Genomic DNA, 24,765 nt, shown 5'->3' with positions numbered 1-24,765 from the left:
GAAGACTATAACCTGGTCACATGGTTTTCTTTTCTTCACTCTAAACTGGTCGATTGAAATATTAGAATTAAAGCATATTAAGCTATCTAATCTCATAGGTTGGAAGACTTTAACCTCGTCACATGGTTTTCTTTTCTTCAATCTAAAATTTCTTCATTTATTATTAATTTTTTGACGAAGCAATCTTCTAAAAACAAGAAAGAAAAAATCATTATCACATGTTATCCTCTGAAATCAAGAAGAAGAAATCATAATTCAAACAATCACAATTGATGATATCAAAAGTAGGAAATAAATACACTGAGAGCCTGACTACAACAAGGAAAACGAAAAATAGTACAACTAAGAAAGAAATAGAAATAACTTGTTACATATCATCTTCTGGATTGATGATAGTACCGTTTTCATCTTCTGAATTGATGATACCATTATTATCTTCTGGATTGACAACAATAGCAGGCTCGGGCTCTAAATCGAAATAATATGTCCGGTAGTGAATGACAATCATGATAACAACACAAATTATTAAATTTAATATAGTTGAAAATGTGCCGTTGCCTTTATGAAAAACTATCAAATTTTGCATCAAAGCTTCCAAAACTGCGTCACATACGGTGAGGTCATCATAACCATAAATTAATTGTAGAAACGCATAATATTCCATGAGAAATGATATAAATATAAGAGAGAGGAGAACATCTTCGAACAAGTGCTGCAAAATAAATACTCCGCACAGAGTGGTCACACATGTTGCAGTTTTTGCGAAGCATCCCATGAAGTGCTCATTGTGTCGATATGGACGCCATTCATGTGCACAGACTAGAACAAATTCTTGTGCACAGAACATCAAAGTGGTGCTAACAAATACAATTGGAAAACACTTTACTAAAATATTTGATATGATCTCTGTCAGATGGAGGGTGAGTGTGCTGCAAAAAATAGATGCCGTACCAAAGTATAACCAGAGAGTATGGACATATTCAACATTTTCATTTTCATTTTCATGGTCCATTGAGTCTTGGGATGAAAATTTAGAGAGCTAGGCATGAGGATGTGTAAAGATTTTTTTGACGATTACCCTCTCTCGTGTGATTGGTTAGAGAGTCATTAGACTCATTACTAGATGAATTTCTAATGTTTCACTCTCATTTTTTATTTTTTAAAATAATATAAATGTCGATCCATCAATTGATGTGTTAGCTACTAAGTGAAATACTTAAAAGTAAGATAATGTACGTAGAAATGAGAGAAGTTTTACTTATAAAGAGTCTTTATTAAATTCTATTCATTAGATCGCAATAAAATTTTTAAACAAGTGATGACTCTCTCTGACCAATCAAGTGAGAGAGTGTTTACAACAAATCCTAATTGTTATTTTTATTTTAATTTTTTTAAAGAAAAAACATGGAAAGAAGCACAAGCTGTTAAGGATTAGAATTTGACATGAAAAACTTAAATTAAATATGAGTCTAGTATTAGACTTCGAGTAGAATTAGGAGATCGAGCAATCAAAGATAAGATAAATGTCTGATCTACTATAATTTCATGCCCCTGCATGATAAGTCAATTGGCTTGACCACGAAGACAAGATCGATGTATTAAATATCATGTACCAATTTCTTCATTTTATAACATATAAATTAATTTATTATATAGAGTGAGATTAATTGATAAATTTCACTAGCGAATCTCAAATTTTTGACAAAGATTAATTTTAAATTTTAAATGGCAATTTAGAACGTTCTTAACCATGCATATATATGAGACTGCAGTTTGAGAAGGTTTGTGAAGCAATTATATAGCTCATAAATCATAGTTGGCTATGAGTATGTTTATATTTTTCAAAGAATCCACGCGTGACTCCATTATTAATGAAATTGTTTACTTCGATCAATCAGGGGAACATTTTGTATGATATACTAACATTTATTGTGTTCTTCTCTAAAATTGAATAAAAATTAGATTTTTTAATTTCTTGGATTCTTATTGTTTGCTACTATATATATATATAAGCTAGGCTTCAATACATAGATCATCAAGAACAAAAAGGGGATCGGTAGGGTTCAGTTGAAGACGATTGAAAGCACCCTCAAATTTTAATTGTAATTTGTAACTACTATCAAGTATTATATACTAACATTTATTTTTCTCTTCGTTCAACATGGCTTTTGCTGGGCCTCTTCCTTCGACATGTCTTTTGTCTACTTTCTTTTTTTTTCTTTTTTTTTCCCCTGGACTTTTCTTTCGACATGTCTTCTGTCAAATTTTTTTTTTTTAATTGTATATATTACGTAACGTATCTCTTCTATCTCTCAAAATAAATTATAAAAGTTCAAATTTTGATAAATGTATTAAGTGACGTGTCTCACATGAGCTGTGAGTATTCAGCACAGTTGCTGTTGTGGGCCAATTGTGGTGGGCCAATTGATGAAAAATAGAATGGAGAGTTCTCACACATGGGACATGTCCATATATTTGACCCTTCCAAAGTTCCAAGCTTTGCATGAGTTGTCCAGTTATTAGTCGACCCTTGCAATATTGGCCACCCCATTTAAATTGATTCTGATTTACACACTCAATATTTTGATTTACCATACATTTGTGTGTGTAAACTATATATATATATATATATATATATATATATATATATATATGTATATATTGTATTGCAAAATCATTTACCACTTTACTAGGTTTGCTGGGTCAATGAATTGAATAGTCTGGACCAAACAAATTGAGGCATAATAGAAAATTCTCCTGCCCTTTCTTACATTGTTTTCAGAATTTTTTTATTTTTATTTTTTTTACAACTGTTCTTTGCAAAATCCAAATACTCATTTGTTCTATAAAGCAAGACCTGGTTACTATTAAACATGGATGTGAATGTAGTTTATCTAAATTATATACTCACGTGTAATTAGATCTAATTTTAGGAGGTGTCAGTGGACAAAGGAATTGATTGCAAGAGAATCTACATATATAAGTGGAAACACGAAATAAAAGTTTAATACCGCTAGATTATTGACCTGTCAATAAATATTAGAATATTTGCATTGCACGAGGAAAAGAGTAAAATTAAGATTCTTTCATAATAGTGCAGTGTCGAGAGACAGTTGAAGATTATAGAATATTTGAAAACTTGTGGATGTTTATAGAAGGTAGGGATATTCTAAAAGATTAAAGAGTTTTCTAGAGTTAAGAATATGAATAGGTACGGAGTTATGAGAGAGTTTGTAGGAGGTCTATAAATAAGTTAGAATTCATCTCTTAGTAAGTTTTAACCGAGGGTGGAGTCAAAAATATAGATAAAAGTATGTGATGAATTTAAGTGGTGATAGATTAGAAAATTATTTAATGTGATGAATTTAAGTGGTGATAGATTAGAAAATTATAATATTTTAGTTTGAGTCAATCTCAAGTTGATTTATGAAAAATTAGTATAATTAAATTTCAGATTCAATTGTTTTTCTCTGTGAATATTCAATTACTATTTCTCGGAGCTTTTATAATAAAATTTTAATAATACTTTCTATTTTATTTTTTATTACACATAAATTTTGAATAATTAAAATTTATTCATCAATCCTTTATTCTAAAAGTTTAATAGAACAAGTCCAACAGGCACAAACAGAATTAATACTAGTAAATAAAAACAAGTTTCCTATTATAGTGCTTGCTCACAAAACACATCCAACAGGCACAAACAGAATTAATTTATCAAACATTGTAGACCTTAGAGGACATGCAAATATATAAATAGGCAATAATTTATTCCATTACAAATATTTTTCATACACACTCTTCTTTTTGTCTTTCTTTTTCACAACATGAAAAGAGAGATGTCATTTTCAAACACCAGAAACAGAACAAGCCAGAAACCTTTTTGGAACACATTTAACTATCATGTATGTAACAATATTACATGATAATTAAACTTATTTAGGATATATGTATATACACATAGTTATGAATGTTGAGCTCTGCTTAGGAACACCAAAATTGATTGGAATTGGTTTGTGAGAATCTGACTTTTTTGCAGCTTTTGTTGTTGCCGGAACCATGTGGTATGGTTCAGCAACTACCATATTGAATTATTTGGGCCCACTCGTTATCAATGGGAACTGAAGGTGAGCCCCACACTAAGAATGCGCTTGTGACATTCCGACATATATGCAATATATACAAGTATATGTGCACATGAACAAAGGCACATAAATACGTACCATCCAAAACTCACTACTAAAAGAGGCATGTCGAAAGCGTTCACACTCTAATGATCTTAGGTTCGATTCTCCCTTTTAATTAACTATTAATTATTGTCAAATGACGGGCTCACGAGCAGATGGAGCCCCTCCACATTCTTACCGTACACTTCACGAATTGCATTGATTGCTTCTTTATCATTCATTAGATCTTCCCACTTTAGATATAGGTGTCAATAGGTCCTGGACCTGGATTCAGTGCATTTAACTGTGCGTGCATTTCATGCAATCAATTTTTTGCTTGGACCACATTGTGTCACATTTGCGCCTTCACTTAACCCTGGTTTAGGGGTAGCAAGGCGGCAATTAAGGAACAATTGAGGAAGGAAGGCAGCAATTAAGGAACAATGAGCAGAAAGAAGGCAGCAAATTTGGAAACAGTGGGCGAAAAGAAGGCTGTCACGACCCGACAATTCCAATAAAATCCTCCATTTATTCATATACAAATACATCAAAATACACCCAGGATCATAAAAATTGCCCTCTATTTTATACAAATTCAATTTCCTCAATATACATAAAAATTCTCCAAATGAAAATATAAATCCTCCACGCCGACTCTTCATCCTAAGCCCGAATCTAGTCATTCCCGTTCATTTTCGGTACCTAAAACTGGGAGGAGGTGAGACAAGAGTCCCAGTAGGAAAAACCATAACAAGAATCTCATGGAGATTTAAATAAAACTGCTTCACAAAACGTACATAATCATGTGAGTATATAGACAAAATAAATATGCATTTAATCAAAACATTTAATAAAACATTTAATCAAAACCTCCCCATGCCATTCAAGGTATAGAGAACCCTACTCTGAAAATGAATTATCTCCTCACTGGATCATCAAGCTTTCATGCTTCCGCTGTGGCCTCTGCAACTCTCGACCCTCTGTCTTCCCTCAAATTCACTGTCTATATTTAGGCTTTCTCACTCTCTTTCTTTCGGTCACTGTGTTTTCATAGTGCACAACCCCTTCAATTTATAATAGCCTCACCTACAAAAAAGATATCAATATGAAAGGACAATGTACTGCCAACCACTTTCTGCTCTCCACTTTAATTTTCCTGATCTCATCTTATTTTCTGCTCTTTGATTTGCGATATACAGACAACACACACTCCAACAGCCCCACGTGAACAAAGTAAGGTCAAAAAGGTTGCCCAAATAAAATCCTAGTGGGACCCGCAAATAAAAGCCACAATTTCTGTCGGCAGCTGCTAGCTTCCTCTATCAGACAAGAAACATAAATATATACATATACAATGTATACAAAACCAAATCCCATTATCCCTTTAAATATCAATCTTGTGGGTCCCATAAAAATATCATTACACTACCTTTTCCATTTCCAATTTCGCTGCTCCCTCCTCCTAGCTCCATCAGACAATCTATATATGTAAATATATCCTATAAAATGAAACAAAACAATAATTCCTTAAACATCATTCCCTGTGGGCCCCGCGAAATAACCATTTTCCATTCAATTCTCTTTCTCTCAATCTCGCTACCAGCACCACACTTTTCTATAAGATTGAATCACATGTACATATATATATATACAAAATGCAACCAAACTAAAAAAACCCATAACTTTATCTCTTTGAATTCAGCAGGTGCATCCCATTGCTTCAACTGATACACTAAATATATATAACATATATAATCATGCTTCGGGAGAAAATCAAACCAATAAAATCTCATGTGGGTAAAATCTCTAAAATAGATTAAATATAAATCATAGTCTCCAATTTAATAATCAATAACCCAAATCTCTAATTGGCAAGTCTTCAATTAAAACAAAATTTAATGATGACAAATGAAATAAATAAAAATTCATCTCTTAAAAATTTGGGTTGTCACAAAGGCGGTAAATTAAGTAACAGTGAACAGCAAATGGCGGCAATCTGTCTGGAGCAAATCCCGCCGAAATCTACAATACTATTTCCCAAATTGTGCCATTCTGAAACCAAATCCCGCCATAAACGATCTATTAGTCGATTTGTATTTCCAGAAAGTGTTTAGTGCTTTGATTTATTGTGGATATTAGCAGGTAAATTGAACAGCCAAAGTAAAGGGTTTCCTGAGCAATTCATTGTTTCAGCAAGGTGAGTATTTTCCCCAAATTCGATTTGTATTTACAAAATTTGTTTCTAAAAATGGATTAAGATTATGGTGACTCGATTTGATTATGGATTGATATTTTCCCCAAATTTGATTTGTAAATTGATCAAAATTTGGTTTCCCAAAATCGATTAAGGTTGTGGTGACCCGCTTTGATTATGGATTAAGATTATGGATTAACAACTAATTTGAACACATAATTTAAGGGTTTCAACAACCAATTCCCAATGTGCATTTTATTTTATTACTATCACGTTCTGTTGTGTTTATCAAACCAAAATTCAACAAACACCTCTGTTGTGTTTCTACTGAATTGTGTACATGATTCCCAAACAAATTTTGAATATGTGAGAACATATACCTTACACATTATGTTATATCCACCAAGATAGCGTTATGTGTCTTCCATGTTTCACATTTGTGTTTTTCTGAATTTGTCAAACTAAAAGTATTGGCATTACATCAGTATACTGATGGGATAATATTATATTGATCATACTTACACACTTATTTCTTATTTCCGTGGTGCTGCCGGCTTGTTAGTTGATTGTAGGAATCATGAATGACGAAAAGTTGAATGCCTAATCCCTAATTTAAGGGTTTTAACAACCAATTCCTAATGTCCACTTTAATTTATTACTATCACGTTCTGTTGTGTTTATCATTATCATACTTCAGCAAACGCCTCGGTTATTTTTTTGGTGAATATTGTGTATCTAAGAACATATACCTTACACGTTATGTTATATCCACCAACACAACATTATGAGTCTTCCATATTACACATTTATATTAAAACGAATTTCTAGAAATAAAACTATTGGCATTACACCAATATACTAATGGTATAATGTTATTTTTATCATACTTGCACATTTATTTCTTAATTCTGTATTGCAGTCGGGTTTTTACTTGATTGTAGGAACCATGAATATCCAAGAGTCGCACATAAATACTGATTCTGGTCAGATTGTGCATAATGGTGGTCATGTTGTTTGTGCAGAGAATGTTGATAATGATAATTGTGATAGCGTTGTTTGTCTTGAGAATGTTGTTAATAATTCTGAGAATGTTGACAATGTTGAAATTGTGGACAATGTTGTAAATGCGGACAATGATAATTGTGATAACGTTGTTTATCTTGAGAATGTTGTTGATAATTCTGAGAATGTTGACAATGTTGAAATTGTGGACAATGTTGTAAATGTGGACAATGTTGATAATGTGGATAATGTTGATAAGCTTGAAGAATGCACAACTGAATATCGTAGAATAAAGTCCATGGAGTTTGAATCCCCCGAAGTTACTTATAATTTTTATAACGCATATGGTGGTGAAGTAGGTTTTAGTGTTCGAAAGGACTATGCAATCAAAAATAGAAAATGGTTTAGAATCGTTGACTCAATCTAAGCCAAGCCAAAGTGGTGCTCTGTGTCCAGTGCCTAAAAAGTGGGGAAGATGAATAATTGCGGACTTAGGGATTTGGGGGAGCTGGATTCGGCGCCGAAGGTGAATGAAAACCGGGCTACAGTGCCTGAAAGTAGGTATTTAATGAAGGTTTGACAGGATTTGAAATTATTTGACTTCTTTTTCAAATTATTTGACCACTTTTCAAAATGGGTTCAAACCAAATTTGCTTCCAAAATTTTTAATAATTTGGTTTAATCGTGGGTAAAAAGAACCTAAATCAGGGTTAAGAAGCGCAAACATGGCACAATGTGGTCTGAGCAAAAAATTGACTGCATGAAATGCACACACAGTTAAATGCACTGAATCTGGGTCTATCCTTGTCAATAGGACCAAAAAAACTTGGTTGCATTGTCACATTATGTATAATATAATTAATGTACTTATAATATAATTATATTTATTACAATTATACTCAGTATTTATTACACGCGCATTAATGAACGATTTCATTACACAATCAAATATTTCTCTAAGATGACGTACAGAAGTTTGTCACCATCAACTATCTATGAATGTGCATGTGGTACCAATTTGATAAGTTCTACGTAATATGATTTATCTGTCCATCTATATTTTGGATCTACAAGGTCTTTGATAAGCACTAATAATTAAAAAGTTCAAAGGCATGAGAATCCAATTTCTGATAAGGTCTTTTCATCTCTATAGCCAATCAATTTTCCATGGGACCCCAAATTTATATACACTTGATATACATACAAATCACTAAATCAGTACCAGACAACTAGTAGGCAATGAACTTATTCGGATTTTGTTTAAAAAAAACTTTTTTAGATTTTGAAAAAGAGTAGTAAACCTTGTAATTCGACAATCATTATGCGAAAGAAAGTATGTGTACACTGTACACTTCCTATTTGAATAATAATTGAAGGGTAAAAAGGGAAACAAAAAAAAAAGATAAAAAAAAAGGCAATAATTAACGCAATTTCTAATAATCAATCGATGATGATGTACTGTTTAATAAACAGTTGAGAATTGTTAGGTTATGGTGCTGTATTGATGTCCCTAAAAAGGAGGAGATGATCAGGTGGAAGAGAGTGCATCCAATAAAAACGGAGAAATTCATATGTCAATGACTAAGGATCCCCATGATTCTCAGGCCGTTTCTTTTTTCTTTTTCTTTTTTCGAAAGGTCAAAAAATATATATATTAAATAAATATTGAACCTTTTCATCCCCAGTATTGAACCTTCATTTTTTTTTTTTTTTTTTGAGTGGTTAGGTTAATTTTAGAGAGTCAAACTTCGAGCCTTGGCACCCACGAACCTACAAAAACTTTAAAAAATTAATACTGCACCTTGATGGCATCGAGTATTGGGACCATAAATAACCCCTCCATCTGTTTAACATCCACAACACCAATAATTGTTGAAAAAAATTAATAATAATAAATAAATAAATAAATAAAATAACTAGTTAAAAATAGAAAAAGTAATATATATTTGTGAGATATATTTTTGTAAATTGGCAAATTTCAGTAACAAAACAAGTCCTAGTCGAATTGTAATTTCAGTTACCATATCAGGCTTGATATCGATTGCGGAATTCAGAGGTTGATCAGAAGAAGAAAGTACTATTGATCATCGACAAGGAAAGAACAATATATTAGGCCTTCGTTTCCCACTTAGGACATATTGATATACATGGTATATTAACAGAGTTCCAAAAATATAGAAAATCCAAGTTCAGGTTGGATTCTGTCAAGTGGGAACCGATACCAAGATTTGGGAACCGATTCCAGAAGTTACACTTCGAAGAATAACCTATTGTCCTTTGGGAACCGGTACTAAATATGGGAACCGATTCCACAAGTCCTGATTGTAACAGGTTTCCAGTTTCCTATTCTAATTGTTTCCTTTTTATCCCAATTTCTTTTCAATTTATATGCACGAAATTTCCGTTATTTTTTGAAGGAATAGGATTTTACAAACCTCTATATAAACCATGTCATATATAAGGTTTTTAACAACTTTGAATCATTATTCATATATCATACAAAGCCTTAGTAAGTTTATCCCTCTTAGAAAATCAAAGTTGATTTTTCTGTTATCTTCCTAGAACATACACATATTCACCTAGTTAGGTTAGACTTGTGGAGTTCGAATCCTGATCGTGATCATACAGTCGTATTAACATGGATCAGACGAAGTAGATTTTCTTCTACATCATTTAGATGATTGAAGAATAGAAGTAAACGCAGTCACACTTTGAAAGGGTTGGAGTATTCGTGGAGTATTGTCTGATCTACTTGCTACTCTCCTACAAATATCAAGTGTAAGCCTGAGGTTTAGTTGCTGTTGGACTGGTAGTCGTAAAGCCAGAGGATCGTCAGTGGTTGGTGTGGTGTAGAACGATAGGGTGTGAGCCAGAGTCAAAGTTCGGTATACTTTGTTTCAAGCATAGTGGATTGGTTTACTTTGGACTGTACAGTCTACGAGGTTTTTCTCATCACAGTTGACGTATTTTATCAACTGGAGTTTGCTCATTGAAATCCTGGTGTCATCTCTAACTTTATACTTTACTTTATTTTATCTGCATGTGATTAATTGTTTAATTGCTAAAATAAGTAAAGTTGGTAATGCCACAGATCTGTTCTACAAAATCTAAAACTTTCCTTACTACATTCCGCTGCGTACAACTCACAATATTTTTAATTAATAAGTTAATACTAATAATGGATATTAAAGGATTATAGATTTGTAGTGGATATTCATGCGACCATTTTTAACGTCATAAAAACATGTGGAAACCTCCTTTGTATTGTAAAACTTGAATGATTTGAGAGGGCACTGGTTTGCGACATCTATAGGTGCAGTAAGCACAATCTTCAATCATATTGTCCATATTAAAATATGAAGATCTAATAAATTAATGAAAAGAACATGCATAGAAAACCTGGAGAAAAAATAAATTTTAATAAACCTTTTCACACATAACATGAATCCCTATGGGCCTTGGGCAAATCTATTTTGGGCTTATTTGGGCCTGTCTTTGGGTCATTGATTAGGCTCTTTGGGTTTTACTTGTAGCTTGGGCCTTTCAAGGCTTGAAATTCTCATTTATGTACGTTAGGCTAGGCTGAAGCCCATGTAATTATTTTCGTCCATTGGATCCAAGAGGTTGTATCAAGTTGAATTGTTTTCCTGATAAATTTTGTACGAGTTTTGTGGCAAGTGGCAACCATCATCGAATCCGGAGGGGGCAACGCTAGAACACGACTTTTTGAATAAGGAAAACAACCTAACCACTCAGACAACACGATATTTGTATATCATATGAAGGTTACAAAACTTTTGCAGGGTATATCTAGAATAATATGAGAAGCATATATGTTATGAAATAAATTCTAAAACCAATTGTTAATTAAGATCTTTGGAAGTACCCTACTTAAATAAAGGTTGTCTAAAGTAATTAATGGGTTAGTTGATTAACAATGGGAATCATTAATATAACTAGTTGATCATTACAAGAGAGTTATGTATTCTTTATAATCAGATAATTTTTATAAAACCTGTTCTATAATTGTTTTATACAATGACTTTAATATTTTATATTATTCATATCACTTACTAAAATCAGTACAGCCCTTTCCAGGAGTGTTCGAAGTTCCGTTATCAAATACAATCATTTCGAATCAAACCACTTTTGACATGATAAAATTAGTCCAATTAATGTGAGAATGCAGAAATTGTTAGGGGAATTACATACTGACAATGTAAAAGTGAGAGCATAATGAAGGATGCAAGACAGACAAAATCAGAATTTTCTTCCCTGCCAAATATCATCATATTCAAAACTGAAGGTAGAATAATAAGTGCCGGGTTATAAGTGTGGTACCCAAAAGAACTGATCATATTAAAGACGAAAACAGATATTATGGGGGTCATTAGTAGGTTAGTGTCATCCTAAAAGTTTAGAAAAATAAGTGTGAAAACTAACAAGCTTGCGTAAGTGGGAGATACACTGGGTAAACTAACAAGAGTGCCCAATACTGACATGTATCTAATACAGAAACGTCGCTCATGTAGAAATATTCGTACTTCCTAGGGATGAATGAATAGACAAGTTAGAAACTTAGGACTAATTAACCATAATGTAATCAAACACACATAGATGGAAATGACCACAAGATCTTTATAAATAATAAGTCCTCTTGTTGGTAAAACAAGGGAATCCCACACACACCAACCATCACAATCACCATGAGTATTCTTTAGACCTAGAAAAGAACTAATAATTGAAAGATACAACCACACTGAAATGGAACTATGAAGCAAAACTGCCGCTTGTTAAAATTTAAAAAATTATAGCATGTTTCATAACATTACAGGTGAGAAACATAATCATCAAAATTTCCATGATTTCATAGAATTCTTTCTTTTATTTACTATTATTATTGTTATTATTAGTAAGAACACAACAATAATATTGCTAATCGCAAGGAGGAATACGCAATCTCCCATTTGATTCAATTTGATACCCTTTTATTTATTATATATTATATAATTTTTATTTATTTATTTTACAAAACGTCATTTATTAACTAAAACAACAACAATTTTTTTTTTTTTTTTTTCTGTGTTTTTGTAAATTACTCTCGATTTGAACAGAAATGTAAAATGGGATGATTGGTTGGATAATATGATTAATAAATACTATTATCATAAATAAATGGGCAGGGCATACAAACTTTTGCATTTTGCACATTACTCTCAACTTGAATATAGCTTTATGGAAGTGTAACACCTGCATACATGGAAGTGTGAATATAGATATAAACTGAAGTCTATAACATCAAATTAATAATGTATATTGTTTACACACAAATTACAAACAAATTTTGACGACTTTTACAAATGCTAATCTAGGAGCGTGAACAAGAACACATATTGAAGTCACACAATGCAGTGTGTAAATTAACAATTTTCTGCACTATACTCCTATATTTTTATAACTCTGCAACAGAAGGATTTTGTGGGTTGAAGGCAATGCAGAGTCACCAATTTCACTGTCATCACTCATATCTTCCTTTGCTTTTCCCCACATTACTGTGTAAAACCCTATTGATATTATTGTTGCTCCTACAACACTGCATAATGGGAAAAAAGAAAATTAGTGATTCGAATAAATTAAAAGCAAGAATAAGTATGTTGCTGATTCGAATAAATTGATAGCTTATATGTATAGAAGAAAGAGAGGAATATGACTATATTCTAACCATATTTGTTACCTTCCAAGATAAAGAGTATCACCGAGGAACATGAACCCCATGGCAACTGCAATGGCAATTGACAGTGGCTTGAACATTGCAACATAGACAGGGACCTTCAAATGCAATGCCCATGTGTGGACAATATTGTTCAAGAATGATCCGAAGATACCCTAAACAAGTATAGAACCCCACATTTAAACATTATTAAGAGACTCACTCAAATCAATCATATTGTAGTGGTTAAATGTCATGAATCACTTACCGAGCATACAATATAGAGCAATGCTATATCAAGTCTAACTGTCCAAGCATTCAAGTTCGGTTCTGTAATTAAACCTACAATTGCAGCTAGGATGCAGACGAATAAGTTGTAAAAGAATACTACCGTCAGTTCTGCTGGATACTCCTTCATTATTTGCACCTATTAAACGTCATACAAATTCGGAAATCAGCTTTTCTATATTCCCAAATGTAACTCAGAATTAGGTCTAGTCTGAGATAAGTTTAGAATCGTATATGTACCTGAACAATGTACCACATTGACACCAAAAAATACTCAGTTGTAAGGAAAAGGCCGCCAATGGCCCACTTTGGGCGTGGCAAGTCCAGAGGCTGACGAAGCGAAATGGAAGGAAATGAAGTACTCAATAGTGGTGAACCTTTATAGAGAACCACTACAAATGCTCCTGATATTGATACTATGGTGCCTATGATTTTAGATTGACTGCTTGAGCTTCTCAATGCTACTTTTTCCATCCTATTTGAGCCCCCAAAGAAGAACTCAAAATAGCTCAAAACACAAATATAGTCTTATAGCCCCACAATTGAAATGATCATACTTTAAAACGAATTATAGTACATATTAGTACCAAATATGACAAGAATTAGGTCATGTTAATGCCATGGTGCATTGCAACAATCTCCAAAACCAAGCCCAGACCGTGGGCTTAGAAAGTGACTCTCAAAGGGAAGGCTGATCAAGGTTTGACCCTGGCGTACCTAGCTTAAGCTAGACCTCATTACCAAGAAAAAAGTGCCAAAACTAAACCTCCTAGGCCATTCACCATTGGACACGTAAGCAATTGTGTTGGAAATGTGTAAGTTTTTCAACTTTTTGCTTACGTGTTCAATGATGATTGGCTGGGACCATCTAAAAATTTCTCCTAGGCTAATAATCTGTTCTACACCATGAAGGAAAGGAAAGAAATTGCAAAGTTTTCACAGATATGGGACAAAAGGAAAAGGGAAAAACATAGAGTAGCATTTCCCTCTGCAATCTGCATACACCAAATTAATTTCCTTACAAAAGTGAAAAAAAAAATGAACAGAGAAAGAAGTCTTCTTTTTATGTTTTTACTCTTCAATAAATAATAGTAATATTTAACACTGAAGAAAAAATTCTTAAAACTAATTTCCAAGAATTCTAGAAATAGAATACAAATTTTTTTTTAACTATAAACAAATGTTACCTGAATTTTTTTTTTTTTTTAAACTCAGTTTACAGACATTAGTTTTTATAAAACTGTCAACCAAAGGAACTCTTAAATTCTTTGAAAACATAATATTGTTTTAAAAAAACAAAACCAAATAGACACCAGCATTAAACTCGTTTTCCCTAGCTTCTTGAAAACCCTACTTTCTAAAGAATAGCTCTTTTCCTCCTCCCATTTTGTACTAAACGGACCATGAGGTATAGAATAAATTGAACCACTTTTTAAACTTTTTATTTTTTTTGGAAGGTCACTTTTTAAACTTTGATTATGTTAAAATGAAAGAAAAATAAAAATAAAAGTTAAAAGAGAATAATGGAAGAGACTAAAATGGGATTACTAAGCTTTGTTTGTACTGGTGTCCGTTTGTTATTTTGTTTGCTTTTTGTTGTTGCTAGCTTTTGGAAATGGGATTTTTGTGAAACATCTGTTTTGTAAGAGTATAGCCTTAATTTGCTATGTTGTATATTCTAGTTTAGTATTAATTTTTTATTAGAAGACAAAATTAAAAATTCAATAAAGAAAGAAGTAGGTACAAAGTCACCATCGAGTCCGGTTTAAGTTTAATTAATTACTTTAAGATTCTTATTATTTTTTAAATTAGTAAGACACCAATACACCCTCCAGGTGAAGGAAATACCAATAAGCCAATGCTAAGTGGTAATCAATTAAGCATTTTTTCATAAAATTGTATTCGTGAAACATTTTTCAAAAAAAAAATGGATGAGTCTATGACCATGAACAAGAATACTACTATATATGAAGAGAGAAAACCTGAAAATGATGGCAAGAATAAAGGTGAAAGCAGGCACCAGGTTGCTGATGGATGAAGAAAGAGTTGGAGAACTGTAATTAATGCCTGTTAATCCCATGATTAGAGATGTATACCTGCCCACATCCAATTAAACATAAATATACTTTAATCATACTGTTTTGTTACTCAATTTTCTCTCTGAGAAACTATATATATACACATATGAATATATGCTGGTAGTGTTATATATATATATATGCTGGCGTATAATTTTCTCATAAATCATTGTTTTTTTATTTTATTTATTGAAACATGCAAGAAGTTTTTATAGATGAGTAATAAATCATTAATATGCCCAATTAGGCCAAGGAGGCAAATTTTACATATGATGGAAAAATTAAGTGGAGGTAGCACTCTTGATCTGCACAATGAATAAATTGTATGTAAACAATTAATCAAACATGTAAATTGATAGAATTGAAATGATATATATATATAGATATAGAGAGAGAGGAGAGAGAGACCCGTGGGAGAAGAAGGGTGAAGGAAGGAGAAGGAGAGCTGAAATTGCATAAGCGTAAGTGATGAAGACACGATAATTGATCATCCCTTTGAGTGTGGCTGCTTTGAATAAGGTACTCAAGCCTACATTAACGCACTCCATGGTCACCAAGGTTGTCAATGGCAGCACATCTTTGTAACAGTACCTCCTACTTGTCATTTCTCTTTCTTCTCTCCTTCACACTCTCACTTTGGAGGACTGATTTAGATTTTGTTCTCGGCACAGGTCAACGATGGAGAGACTACATAGGTAGGTATAATCCCTACGGGAGGACCCCACCTGACGTGGACCTACTCTGACCTACCCTTTTGCATAGGAGAAAATATTCGATGTGTGAGATGCGCATCTGAGTCGTTCGTGCATAACAAGTGAGGGTACGAACGACTCTTATGACTCAATTCACGATGCACCGGACACATCGAATATATTATCCTTACATAGCGAATCAAGTATGAAAATAATTAAGGACTCTTATCATAACATAATCTTAAATGCAAGCAGTTTTACATGGATAATTTATTTTCGATTTGAAATTCTTAACCACTCACTGAGTCACAAGAAAGTATTTCAATTACGACAATTTTTGGAATACGTAAAAAAAATTCTTTAATAAGTATTTCAATCATGTGTTTACATATGGAAAGCAAATACTCCGTAACTCTTTTACTATCTTGAAAGTGTTACTTTTTTTTGTTTCAGTTTTTTGATATACATTAATTACTTGTGTGGTACTTTTCCTTTTAAAAAGAAAAAAAAAATAAAAATTACTTGTGTAGTAGATACATTTTTGTCTGTTGTGTGATATAATCCAATTTAACTTGAGGATCCAATGCTATGGAATGTGATTATACTGAGAATGCAGCTGCACTATTATATGGATAATGCAGCTTCAATGTAAATGTGTTACAATTTTTATTTAAAGTTGTTGCAAGGCAAAATGCCATATATCATTGGTTATATCAGTGTTGCTCGGTACACTTCAATATGGAGCAGGTATTCAGTGCATCGTGCATATTACAGTCGTTCATACACAATACATGCCCGTGCGTAATATGCATGCGCAAACATAAACAGTTACGATGTGCTCGTGCAACCGGACACAACATATATTTTTCCCTCAATATGGAATTAAAATTAAATACTGTTGTAAGAGTAAGAAATTGCACAACAAAATACAAAACAAAAAATTGCACCAGTCTCTAAATTTTGTTTATTAAGTTAATACCAGTCAACAATTACTCTTGCTAATATTAAATTTTGAAAATACTGTTCTACCCTTATAAATTTGTTTTATTTAATTAAATAAATCTAAAATTTATGGACAAAATATTAGTACATATTCAATAGCTCTGTTACTCTTCGATCATATATCAAAATAATGTTGTATTGATGCACAGACAACATCTTACACCAAGACCAACACACATGTTAATATTACATCTACAACTCAATACACACACAATACCACTACATTCATGTGTTGTATTTTTAATGTAATAGGGTTGCATTTTGTATATGACGGAGTTACTTGTTTTGATTCTCAATTTAACAGTATTGCGAAGTGTTGGCATCTAAATTTAATAGACATTACATTTCAACGTGAAGTGTTACAGGTTCATCAAAGCTCATTTTGATGCACTAAAAAGTACTAAACCTGATGTTGCTTATGCACAAGTGCATACAAACTCACAATCTATGCATTACACATACATACATATAAATAAAATACATAACTATGAATCTAATGCATATTTTGACACCTTTTGACTAGTGCTAAGCTTGGAGTATGAACAAGAACACCTTTGATGTTCCACAATGCATGCTGCTAGAGGATTAACGATTGGTACCGGGCTTCTGGTTTTCTGCACTATTCTCCTCGATTTTTATAACTCTGCAACAGTGGAGTTTTTTGTGCTGAAGGCGATTCCAAGTTACCAATTTCAATGTTATCATCATCCATCTCTTCCTTTGCTTTTCCCCACATTACTGTGTAAAACCCAATTGATATTATTGTTGCTCCTATAACACTGCAGAATAGGAAAAAAGAAGATCAGTGATTTGAATAAATTAAAAGCAGAAATAAACATGGCATTGCAGAAATAGACATGCAAGAGGGCATGAAATACAATTGCAAACCTGGAAAAGTATGGGAATAGATGATAGACTATATATTAGACATGTATGAATATAGAGAGAGGGAGGAATGTGACAGTCTTCTAAGCTATTTATTACCTTCCGAGATAAAGAGTATCACCGAGGAACATGACCCCCATGGCAACTGCAATGGCAATACACAATGGCTTGAACATTGCAACATAGACTGGGCCCTTCACGCGCAATGCCCATGTGTGGACAGCAATGTTCAAGCATGATCCGAAGATCCCCTAATCAAGTATAGAACCACACATTTAAACATTATGTCCAAGAAAGGCACTTAATTAAGCAAATTGCAGTGGTTAAATGCCATCAATCACTTACCGAGCATAAAATAGAGAGCAATGCTATATTAAGTCTGATTCTCCAAGCATTCAAGTTTGGTTCCGCAATTAAACCTACAATTGCAGCAAGGATGCTAACGCATAAGTTGTAAAAGAAGACTACACTCAGTTCTGCTGGATACTCCTTCATCATTTGCACCTGTTAAGCATCACAAAAATTCGAAAAATCAGCTTTTCTATGTTCTCAAATGTAATTCAAAATAAGGTCCAGTTTGAGGTAGGTGTTTGAGGAATTTAGAATTGTATATGTACCAGACCAATGTACCACACTGGCACCAAAATATACTGTGTGGCAAGGAAAAGGCCGCCAATGACCCAGTTTGAGCCTGGTGAGCGCAGCGGCTGACGAAGCGAAATGGAAGGAAATGAAGTCACTATGACTGGTGGACCTTTATAGAGAACCACAACAAACGCCCCTGATATTGATAATATGGTTCCTATGATTTTAGCTCGACTGCTTGAGCTTCTCAATGCTAGTTTTTCCATCCTATTTAAGGCCCCAAAGAAGAACTCAAATACATCAAAACAAAAATATAGCTAAAATACTAAATTCTTCTAACAGTCTTATAGCCCCAACTATATATATATATATATATTTTTTATAAGTAAATATATATTAACAAAGACGCTCAAAGGGGAGCAAACCCTTAACAAAGTAAACAAAAGACGCAAAAAGCGTCATTACAACGATAAGTTGTCAACAAAATCCAGCAAACTGTCCACAGATGGACAATTTCTCCCATTAACCCAAGAAAAAAGCAAATACAAAACATACGACTTAATAACCCATGTTGGTGCCTCCTTTCCCTCGAAAGATCTCCTGTTCTGCACCAGCCACAGCCCCCACCAAACACAAGGAGGTGCAACCCTCCAAGCTTTCCTAACCCGACTCCCCATTGATCTCCCTCTCCAAGCCTCTAACATGTCCACCGTGTTCTTTGACACCACCCACTCAACCCCAAACACATTCAAAACCATACTTCAAACATCCGCTGCCACTTTGCAATGCAACAATAGATGGTTAACCGATTCGCCAGTCATCTTACACATGCAGCACCAATCAATTGCTATTCGGCCTCTTCTTCTAAGATTATCAATAGCAAGAATGCTGCCAAGTACCACTGTCCATGTGAAAAATGCCACCTTCAATGGAGCTGACATCCTCCATACAGCCTTCCAAGGGAACCCATTGCGTAACGAATCCGTAAGACTATTGGAATGATCATACTGTTAGCCGAGATATGATAAGCCCAAATAATGGGATGTGACTTACCATGTTTTCTGAGATATGATAGCCACAAATCATGGATTTGACTTTATTTACGCATATGTCTAGGTATAGAATATGCAATGATTTTATTTAGTTTCCTTTATTGTAATATTAACATGTGTTCTTTTTAGTATATAAATATAACAGTTGTGAATAAGAGTATATACATCTCATTCAAACCTTTTACATATTTATCCTCTTTCTTTTATATTATATTTCTTCTTGGTATCAGAGCCAGGGTGGTCCGACTGCAATGAGGGCATTGCAAGTTTGGCACCACCCATTCGAGAATGGTCTAAGGAGACATCCCCCATCCGGCCATTCGGAAATGGTCCGAGACGTCGTCGTTTTTTTTTATGGTCTGAGGAGACATTGTTGATTCTTTCATCTACATTGTTTAAACATATGTATGAAGGGGAATGGTCTGAGGAGACATTGTTGATTCTTTTATCTACATATTGTAAACATGTGTCTGAAAGGAAATGGTCTGAGCAGACATTGTTGATTGTTTACGGTCTGAGGAGACATGGTTGGTTGTTTTGGGTCTGAGGAGACATTGTTGAATGTTTATGGTTTGAGGAGACACTTTGATTTGTTGATCGGATTTGCACGTGTTGGCAAGACCGTGTTTAATGATGCATTGTCCAAGTTGAGCGTCTCAGACATCCACGCACCAACTTTAGGGGGAGTGTTAGCCGAGATATGATAAACCCAAATCATAGGATGTGACTTACCTTATTTTCTGAGATATGATAGCCACAAATCATGGATTTGAAATTATTTACACATATGTCTAGGCATAGAATATGCAATGATTTTATTTAGTTTCCTTTATTGTAATATTAACATGTGCTCTTTTTAGTATATAAATATGAGAGTTGTGAATGAGTGTATATACATCTCATTCAAACCTTTTACATATTTATCCTCTTTCTTCTATTTTATACTGAATATGACAAGATCAAATAGGTCTTGTTAATGCCATGGAGCATTGCAACAATTTCCAGTGCACCATGCCTCCACAACCTAGCCTACACCTTAGGCTTAGAAAGTGCTCAACTCTGAAGAGGAAGGCTGATCATGGCTTGAGCCTAGCCTACTTAACTAAAGCTGGATCTCATTACCAAGAAAACATTGCAAAAACTAACGCTAGGATGTCTGAGCTAATGATCTGTTTCTGCACGAAGAAGGAAAGGAAGGAAATTGCAGACTTTTCACTGTTTGTGACAAAAGGAAAAGGGAAAAAGAAAAACAAAGAGTAGCCTTTCCCTCTGCAACCTGGAAACACCAAATTAATTTCCTCCCAGAAGTGGACTGAAAGGACGAGAGAAAGGAGTACCACTAGGGACATTTTGTGGATACTGGGTGTGTGTGTTCTTCACTTTTTAATCAAATAATAGTAACTTAATAGTTAAATTTAACACTAAAGACTAAATTCGTAAAACTAATTTTCAAGAATTCTGGAAAAAGAATACAGATTTTTTAAAATTAAAAAATAATGTTATCTGAATTTGTTTAACTCAATTTTCAGAAATTTGTCCTTAAAAAACTGTCAACCAAATGACATTTTAAATTTTTTGAAAACATTTTCTTGTTCTAAAAAAACTGAACCAAATAGACCCCATATTTAACTCGTTTTCCCTAGTTGAAAACTACTTTCTTAAAAAAAAAACCTCTTATCTTCGCCCCATATTCCCCCCCTCAATTTTCACCTTTGCACTAAACAGGCTGTAAGGTATAGAATAAATTGAACCACTTTTTAAACTTTGATTATGCTTACAAGAAAGAAAGAAAAATTTAAAAAGAGGATAATTGAAGGGACTAAAAATGGGATTACTAAATGTTGGTCTATGTTCACATATGATCTTGTTTTGCTCATTTAATGTCAAAAACAGGCTATTAATGTTATGATCTATGTTGCGTCTAATGTGTCTTGATAGTGTATTTTCTCATTGTGCTGTTGCCATTATTGTCTGTTCCAGTGAGCATATGTGTTTATCAATTCATCATGAGTCTCATACATCTGAGCTCATTGAATTTATTAGGAAGATTGAGTCTGCTTTTCACAGTTTTAATATTGTGGTTACGCTGTCTACAGTCATTGTATGTGTGCTTATTTAATCAGGTATGCACTAACAGCTCTGTCAAGGGCAGGTGTTGCTCTCGGGCTCTTCCAGCACACTGTCATCTAGAAAGTTCCTCTGCAGTGCATTTGTCTCAATAGTCCTTGGCTCAGGTCATAGAGAATTTAAATTCTGAGGGCAGTCTTGCTACTTTGGTAAAGTGAACAGAGAGAGGGGCATATAGATGTATTTTCCTGTTGAGCTATGGTCAGAATTGTAGCTGGCATTGTACTAGGACGGATTGCATCAAAGGGTTACATCATCGTCTTGCTATAAAAGTTCCTGTTGCAGCACCTGTGATGTGCTCTGCCTGCTGAAATAGTTTATTCTGAGTGTCTAAGGTAGAGAACCTCTGAGAGCCATTCCTCTTCATTGAAAAACATTCCAAATGACCTCATAAGAGGGTGTGAAGGAAGAAGAGAGCTGCAGTCTCATAGTTAGGTCAGCAGACTATGGTGTTTGTATCAGCTATAGTAACAGAGAGAGCTAGAGCTTCTTCATCATTAGAGTCATTCGAAAATGACTTGACCTAGATTATTCTATCATTCCAATCTTACAGTAGTCAAGAACAAGCTTTGCATTCGACTGCAGCAACTTCTGCATCAGCCATACCTCATTTGGCTGAAATCGATGATGTTGAGAGCTTCTTTATGGTATGATTAGTACTACATTGCTGTGATCTATTCCATTTATCCTTAAAGCAAGTATAGAACAATATTGTGAAGCTTCTTAAGCTGTTCTCGAGCATGGATTGAGGCCTATTCTAATTCTGATCTCTCTAGCCTCAGTTCTGCACTCACAGCGACTAGTACAAGTACTGTGAGTTTCTATTCTAGCTAAACAAGTGAGTCACTCTTATCTTAATTGTTGGAATGCTTATTTATCATCTCTTTGTATTGCTTTTGTGGGTGGATAGTCCCAAGCAATGGGTGTTGTGGACAGGGGGAGCGTTTGACTGAACTTGTAGTGAGATTGGCAAGTGTTAAGTCCAAGCATTAGGGGCTTTGGACAGGGGAAGTGAAGAGTGACTTGTAGTGAGTTTGGTGTGTGCTGTGAGTGAGAGTGTAACAGTTTGTATACTTCAGCTTTACTCATAGTGGATTTGGAACAAGGCTTTAAGGTCTCGAGGACATTTCCCCTGCAAAAGGAGTTTTACCTCGTAAATTTGGTGTTCTACATTTAGCAAGCGTGTCTCTTGTGCATTTCATCAAACAGGTTAGCTTAATTAGGGTTTGTAAGGGACTTTCATCAAACAGTTTTGAATTTGAGCATACCACTGCATCTCTAGCGTTCTGTTGACTCCCATTCAACTCGCATAGCTCAGTTCAAAGTTGAGAAAAGAAATTGAAAACCAATTCACCCCCTCTCCCACTTGGTCTTCACTAAGTACTGGTGTCTGTTTGATTGTAGGAGTTTGTGTTTTTTTTTTGCTTTTTGTTGTTGCTAGCTTTTGGACATGGGCTTTTTGAGCCATTTGTTTTATAAGGGTATGCTCTTACTTTGCTAAGTTGTATACTCTGGTTTGGTAATAAATTTTGCTTCGGAAAAAAAATAAATAAATAGAAGTTAACAAGGTCACCATTGAGGGGTTTAAGATTACTATTATTATTTTTTTAATCTGTAATACATAGTAATACACACTCAAGGTGAAGGAAATACCACTCAATTCAATGCTAGAAAGAAAGAAAAAGAAAAGTTAAAAAGTCAATAGGGAAAGAAGTAGCCACAAAGTCACCATTGATTCCGGTTTAAGTTTAAATACTTTAAGATTATTAGTACATTTTTGTCAATAAGACGCACTAAGACATTATCCAGCTGAAGCAACAACCACTGAAATCGATGCTAAGTGCCAAATTAATCATTTTACATAGAATTGTATTTGTAAAATAATTTTAAGAAAAAAAAAAAATGGATGAGTCTACAATCATGAACAACAATACAAATGTAAGGGATGAAGAGAGAACCTGAAAATGATGGCAAGAATAAAGGTAAAAGCAGGGACCAGGTTGCTGATGGCCGAAGAAAGTGTTGGAGAACTGTAATTGATGCCTATGAATCCCGTGATTTGAGATGTATACCTACTCACATCCAATTAAACATAATTATACTCTAATTATACATCCATCTCTTGATTCTTAATCATACTCTTATTTTAATTTTTTTTCAACTGAAACAACAGGTTGTGCATATATGACTAATAAATCAGCATACCCAATTAGGCCAAGGAGGCAGAATTTGCATATGATGGAGAAATTAAGTGGAGGTACCACTCTTGATCTGCACAATGATTAATTTTATGCAAACATTAAGAAGAACATATAAATTGCTATGATGTGATATGATATATATATATATAGAGAGAGAGAGAGAGGAGAGAGAGAGACCTGTGGGAGAAGAAGGGTGAGGGGAGGAGAAGGAGAGCTGCAACTGCATATGCGTAAGCGACGAATACATGGTAACTGATAAACTCTTTGACTGTAGCCGCTTTGAATAAGGTATTCAAGCCTACATTAACGCACTCCATGGTCACCAAGGTTGTGAATGGCAGCACATCCTTGTAACAGTACCCCCTACTTGTCATCTCTCTTTCTTCGCCTTCACACAGTACACACACTCTCTTCTGAATTAGATTTTATCCCGTGCGAGGTCAACCTACTCTACTTAAACGTGGAGACGTCCTCTGGGTGTGGTCCCCACAAATGGTGGGAAAAGACAATTATGCACTTAATAAAAAAAATTTATATTGTGGATAATCGATTTTGTTATATAACGAGAGAGAACTGTATCAGTGTTTTTACGGTTAATATTATGGTTAAATTATAGTGATCACCCTCAATGATTACTCCAAAAATATAAATCTATATATATATATATAGATATAAAATAAAACAAAAAAAATACATTGAACTTCTCCATAATCCATAGTTTTAAAACAAATGTCGTTTCTCAAAATTAATACCACTCAACAATTATTTGTGTTGGCATTAAAA

The 24,765-nt window shown here is 33.8% G+C and overlaps 2 protein-coding genes across 2 annotated transcripts; both read right to left on the bottom strand.

The window, feature by feature from the left end:
- Positions 1-12,647: 12,647 nt before the first annotated feature.
- On the bottom strand, positions 12,648-16,093 carry LOC132315800 (WAT1-related protein At3g28050-like). The gene is made up of 7 exons (XM_059814209.1): positions 15,847-16,093; positions 15,678-15,743; positions 15,343-15,456; positions 13,601-13,835; positions 13,341-13,499; positions 13,097-13,248; positions 12,648-12,955 (listed from the first exon to the last, which is right to left on the bottom strand). Exons 1-7 carry the CDS (start codon positions 16,041-16,043, stop codon positions 12,799-12,801), a joined length of 1,080 nt encoding a protein of 359 aa, XP_059670192.1. The 5' UTR covers positions 16,044-16,093; the 3' UTR covers positions 12,648-12,798.
- Positions 16,094-17,448: 1,355 nt separating this feature from the next.
- Positions 17,449-24,395, bottom strand: LOC132315798 (WAT1-related protein At3g28050-like). The gene is made up of 7 exons (XM_059814207.1): positions 24,160-24,395; positions 23,987-24,052; positions 23,740-23,853; positions 18,635-18,869; positions 18,363-18,521; positions 18,117-18,268; positions 17,449-17,911 (listed from the first exon to the last, which is right to left on the bottom strand). The coding sequence occupies exons 1-7, from the start codon at positions 24,354-24,356 to the stop codon at positions 17,752-17,754; spliced, it is 1,083 nt and encodes a 360-aa protein (XP_059670190.1). The 5' UTR covers positions 24,357-24,395; the 3' UTR covers positions 17,449-17,751.
- Between the last annotated feature and the right edge of the window lie 370 nt (positions 24,396-24,765).

The sequence above is a fragment of the Cornus florida genome, unplaced genomic scaffold, assembly GCF_030987335.1.
Source record: "Cornus florida cultivar Cherokee Brave unplaced genomic scaffold, ASM3098733v1 CherokeeBrave_3.0.0_Hap2_Chr07, whole genome shotgun sequence".
Classification (NCBI taxonomy): Eukaryota; Viridiplantae; Streptophyta; class Magnoliopsida; order Cornales; family Cornaceae; genus Cornus; species Cornus florida.
The sequence above is the reverse complement of the archived record's forward strand: the minus strand, read 5'-3'. Positions and strand labels throughout refer to the sequence as shown.

Bases quoted from the DNA above. Each gene is read 5' to 3' on its own strand.
- LOC132315800 (XM_059814209.1), bottom strand. From the start codon at position 16,043: ATGACAAGTAGGAGGTACTGTTACAAAGATGTGCTGCCATTGACAACC. The intron at 15,457-15,677 runs GCATATTAATGA...GGATGTGGGCAG, and splicing joins TGCCTCCTTGGCCTAATTGG to GTATACATCTCTAATCATGG. The intron at 13,836-15,342 runs GTTTTCTCTCTT...GGGCTCAAATAG, and splicing joins ATTCTTGCCATCATTTTCAG to GATGGAAAAAGTAGCATTGA.
- LOC132315798 (XM_059814207.1), bottom strand. From the start codon at position 24,356: ATGACAAGTAGGGGGTACTGTTACAAGGATGTGCTGCCATTCACAACC. The intron at 18,870-23,739 runs GTTCTCTCTTCA...GGCCTTAAATAG, and splicing joins ATTCTTGCCATCATTTTCAG to GATGGAAAAACTAGCATTGA. The intron at 17,912-18,116 runs GTAATAAATAGC...CCTATTCTGCAG, and splicing joins GATACTCTTTATCTCGGAAG to TGTTATAGGAGCAACAATAA.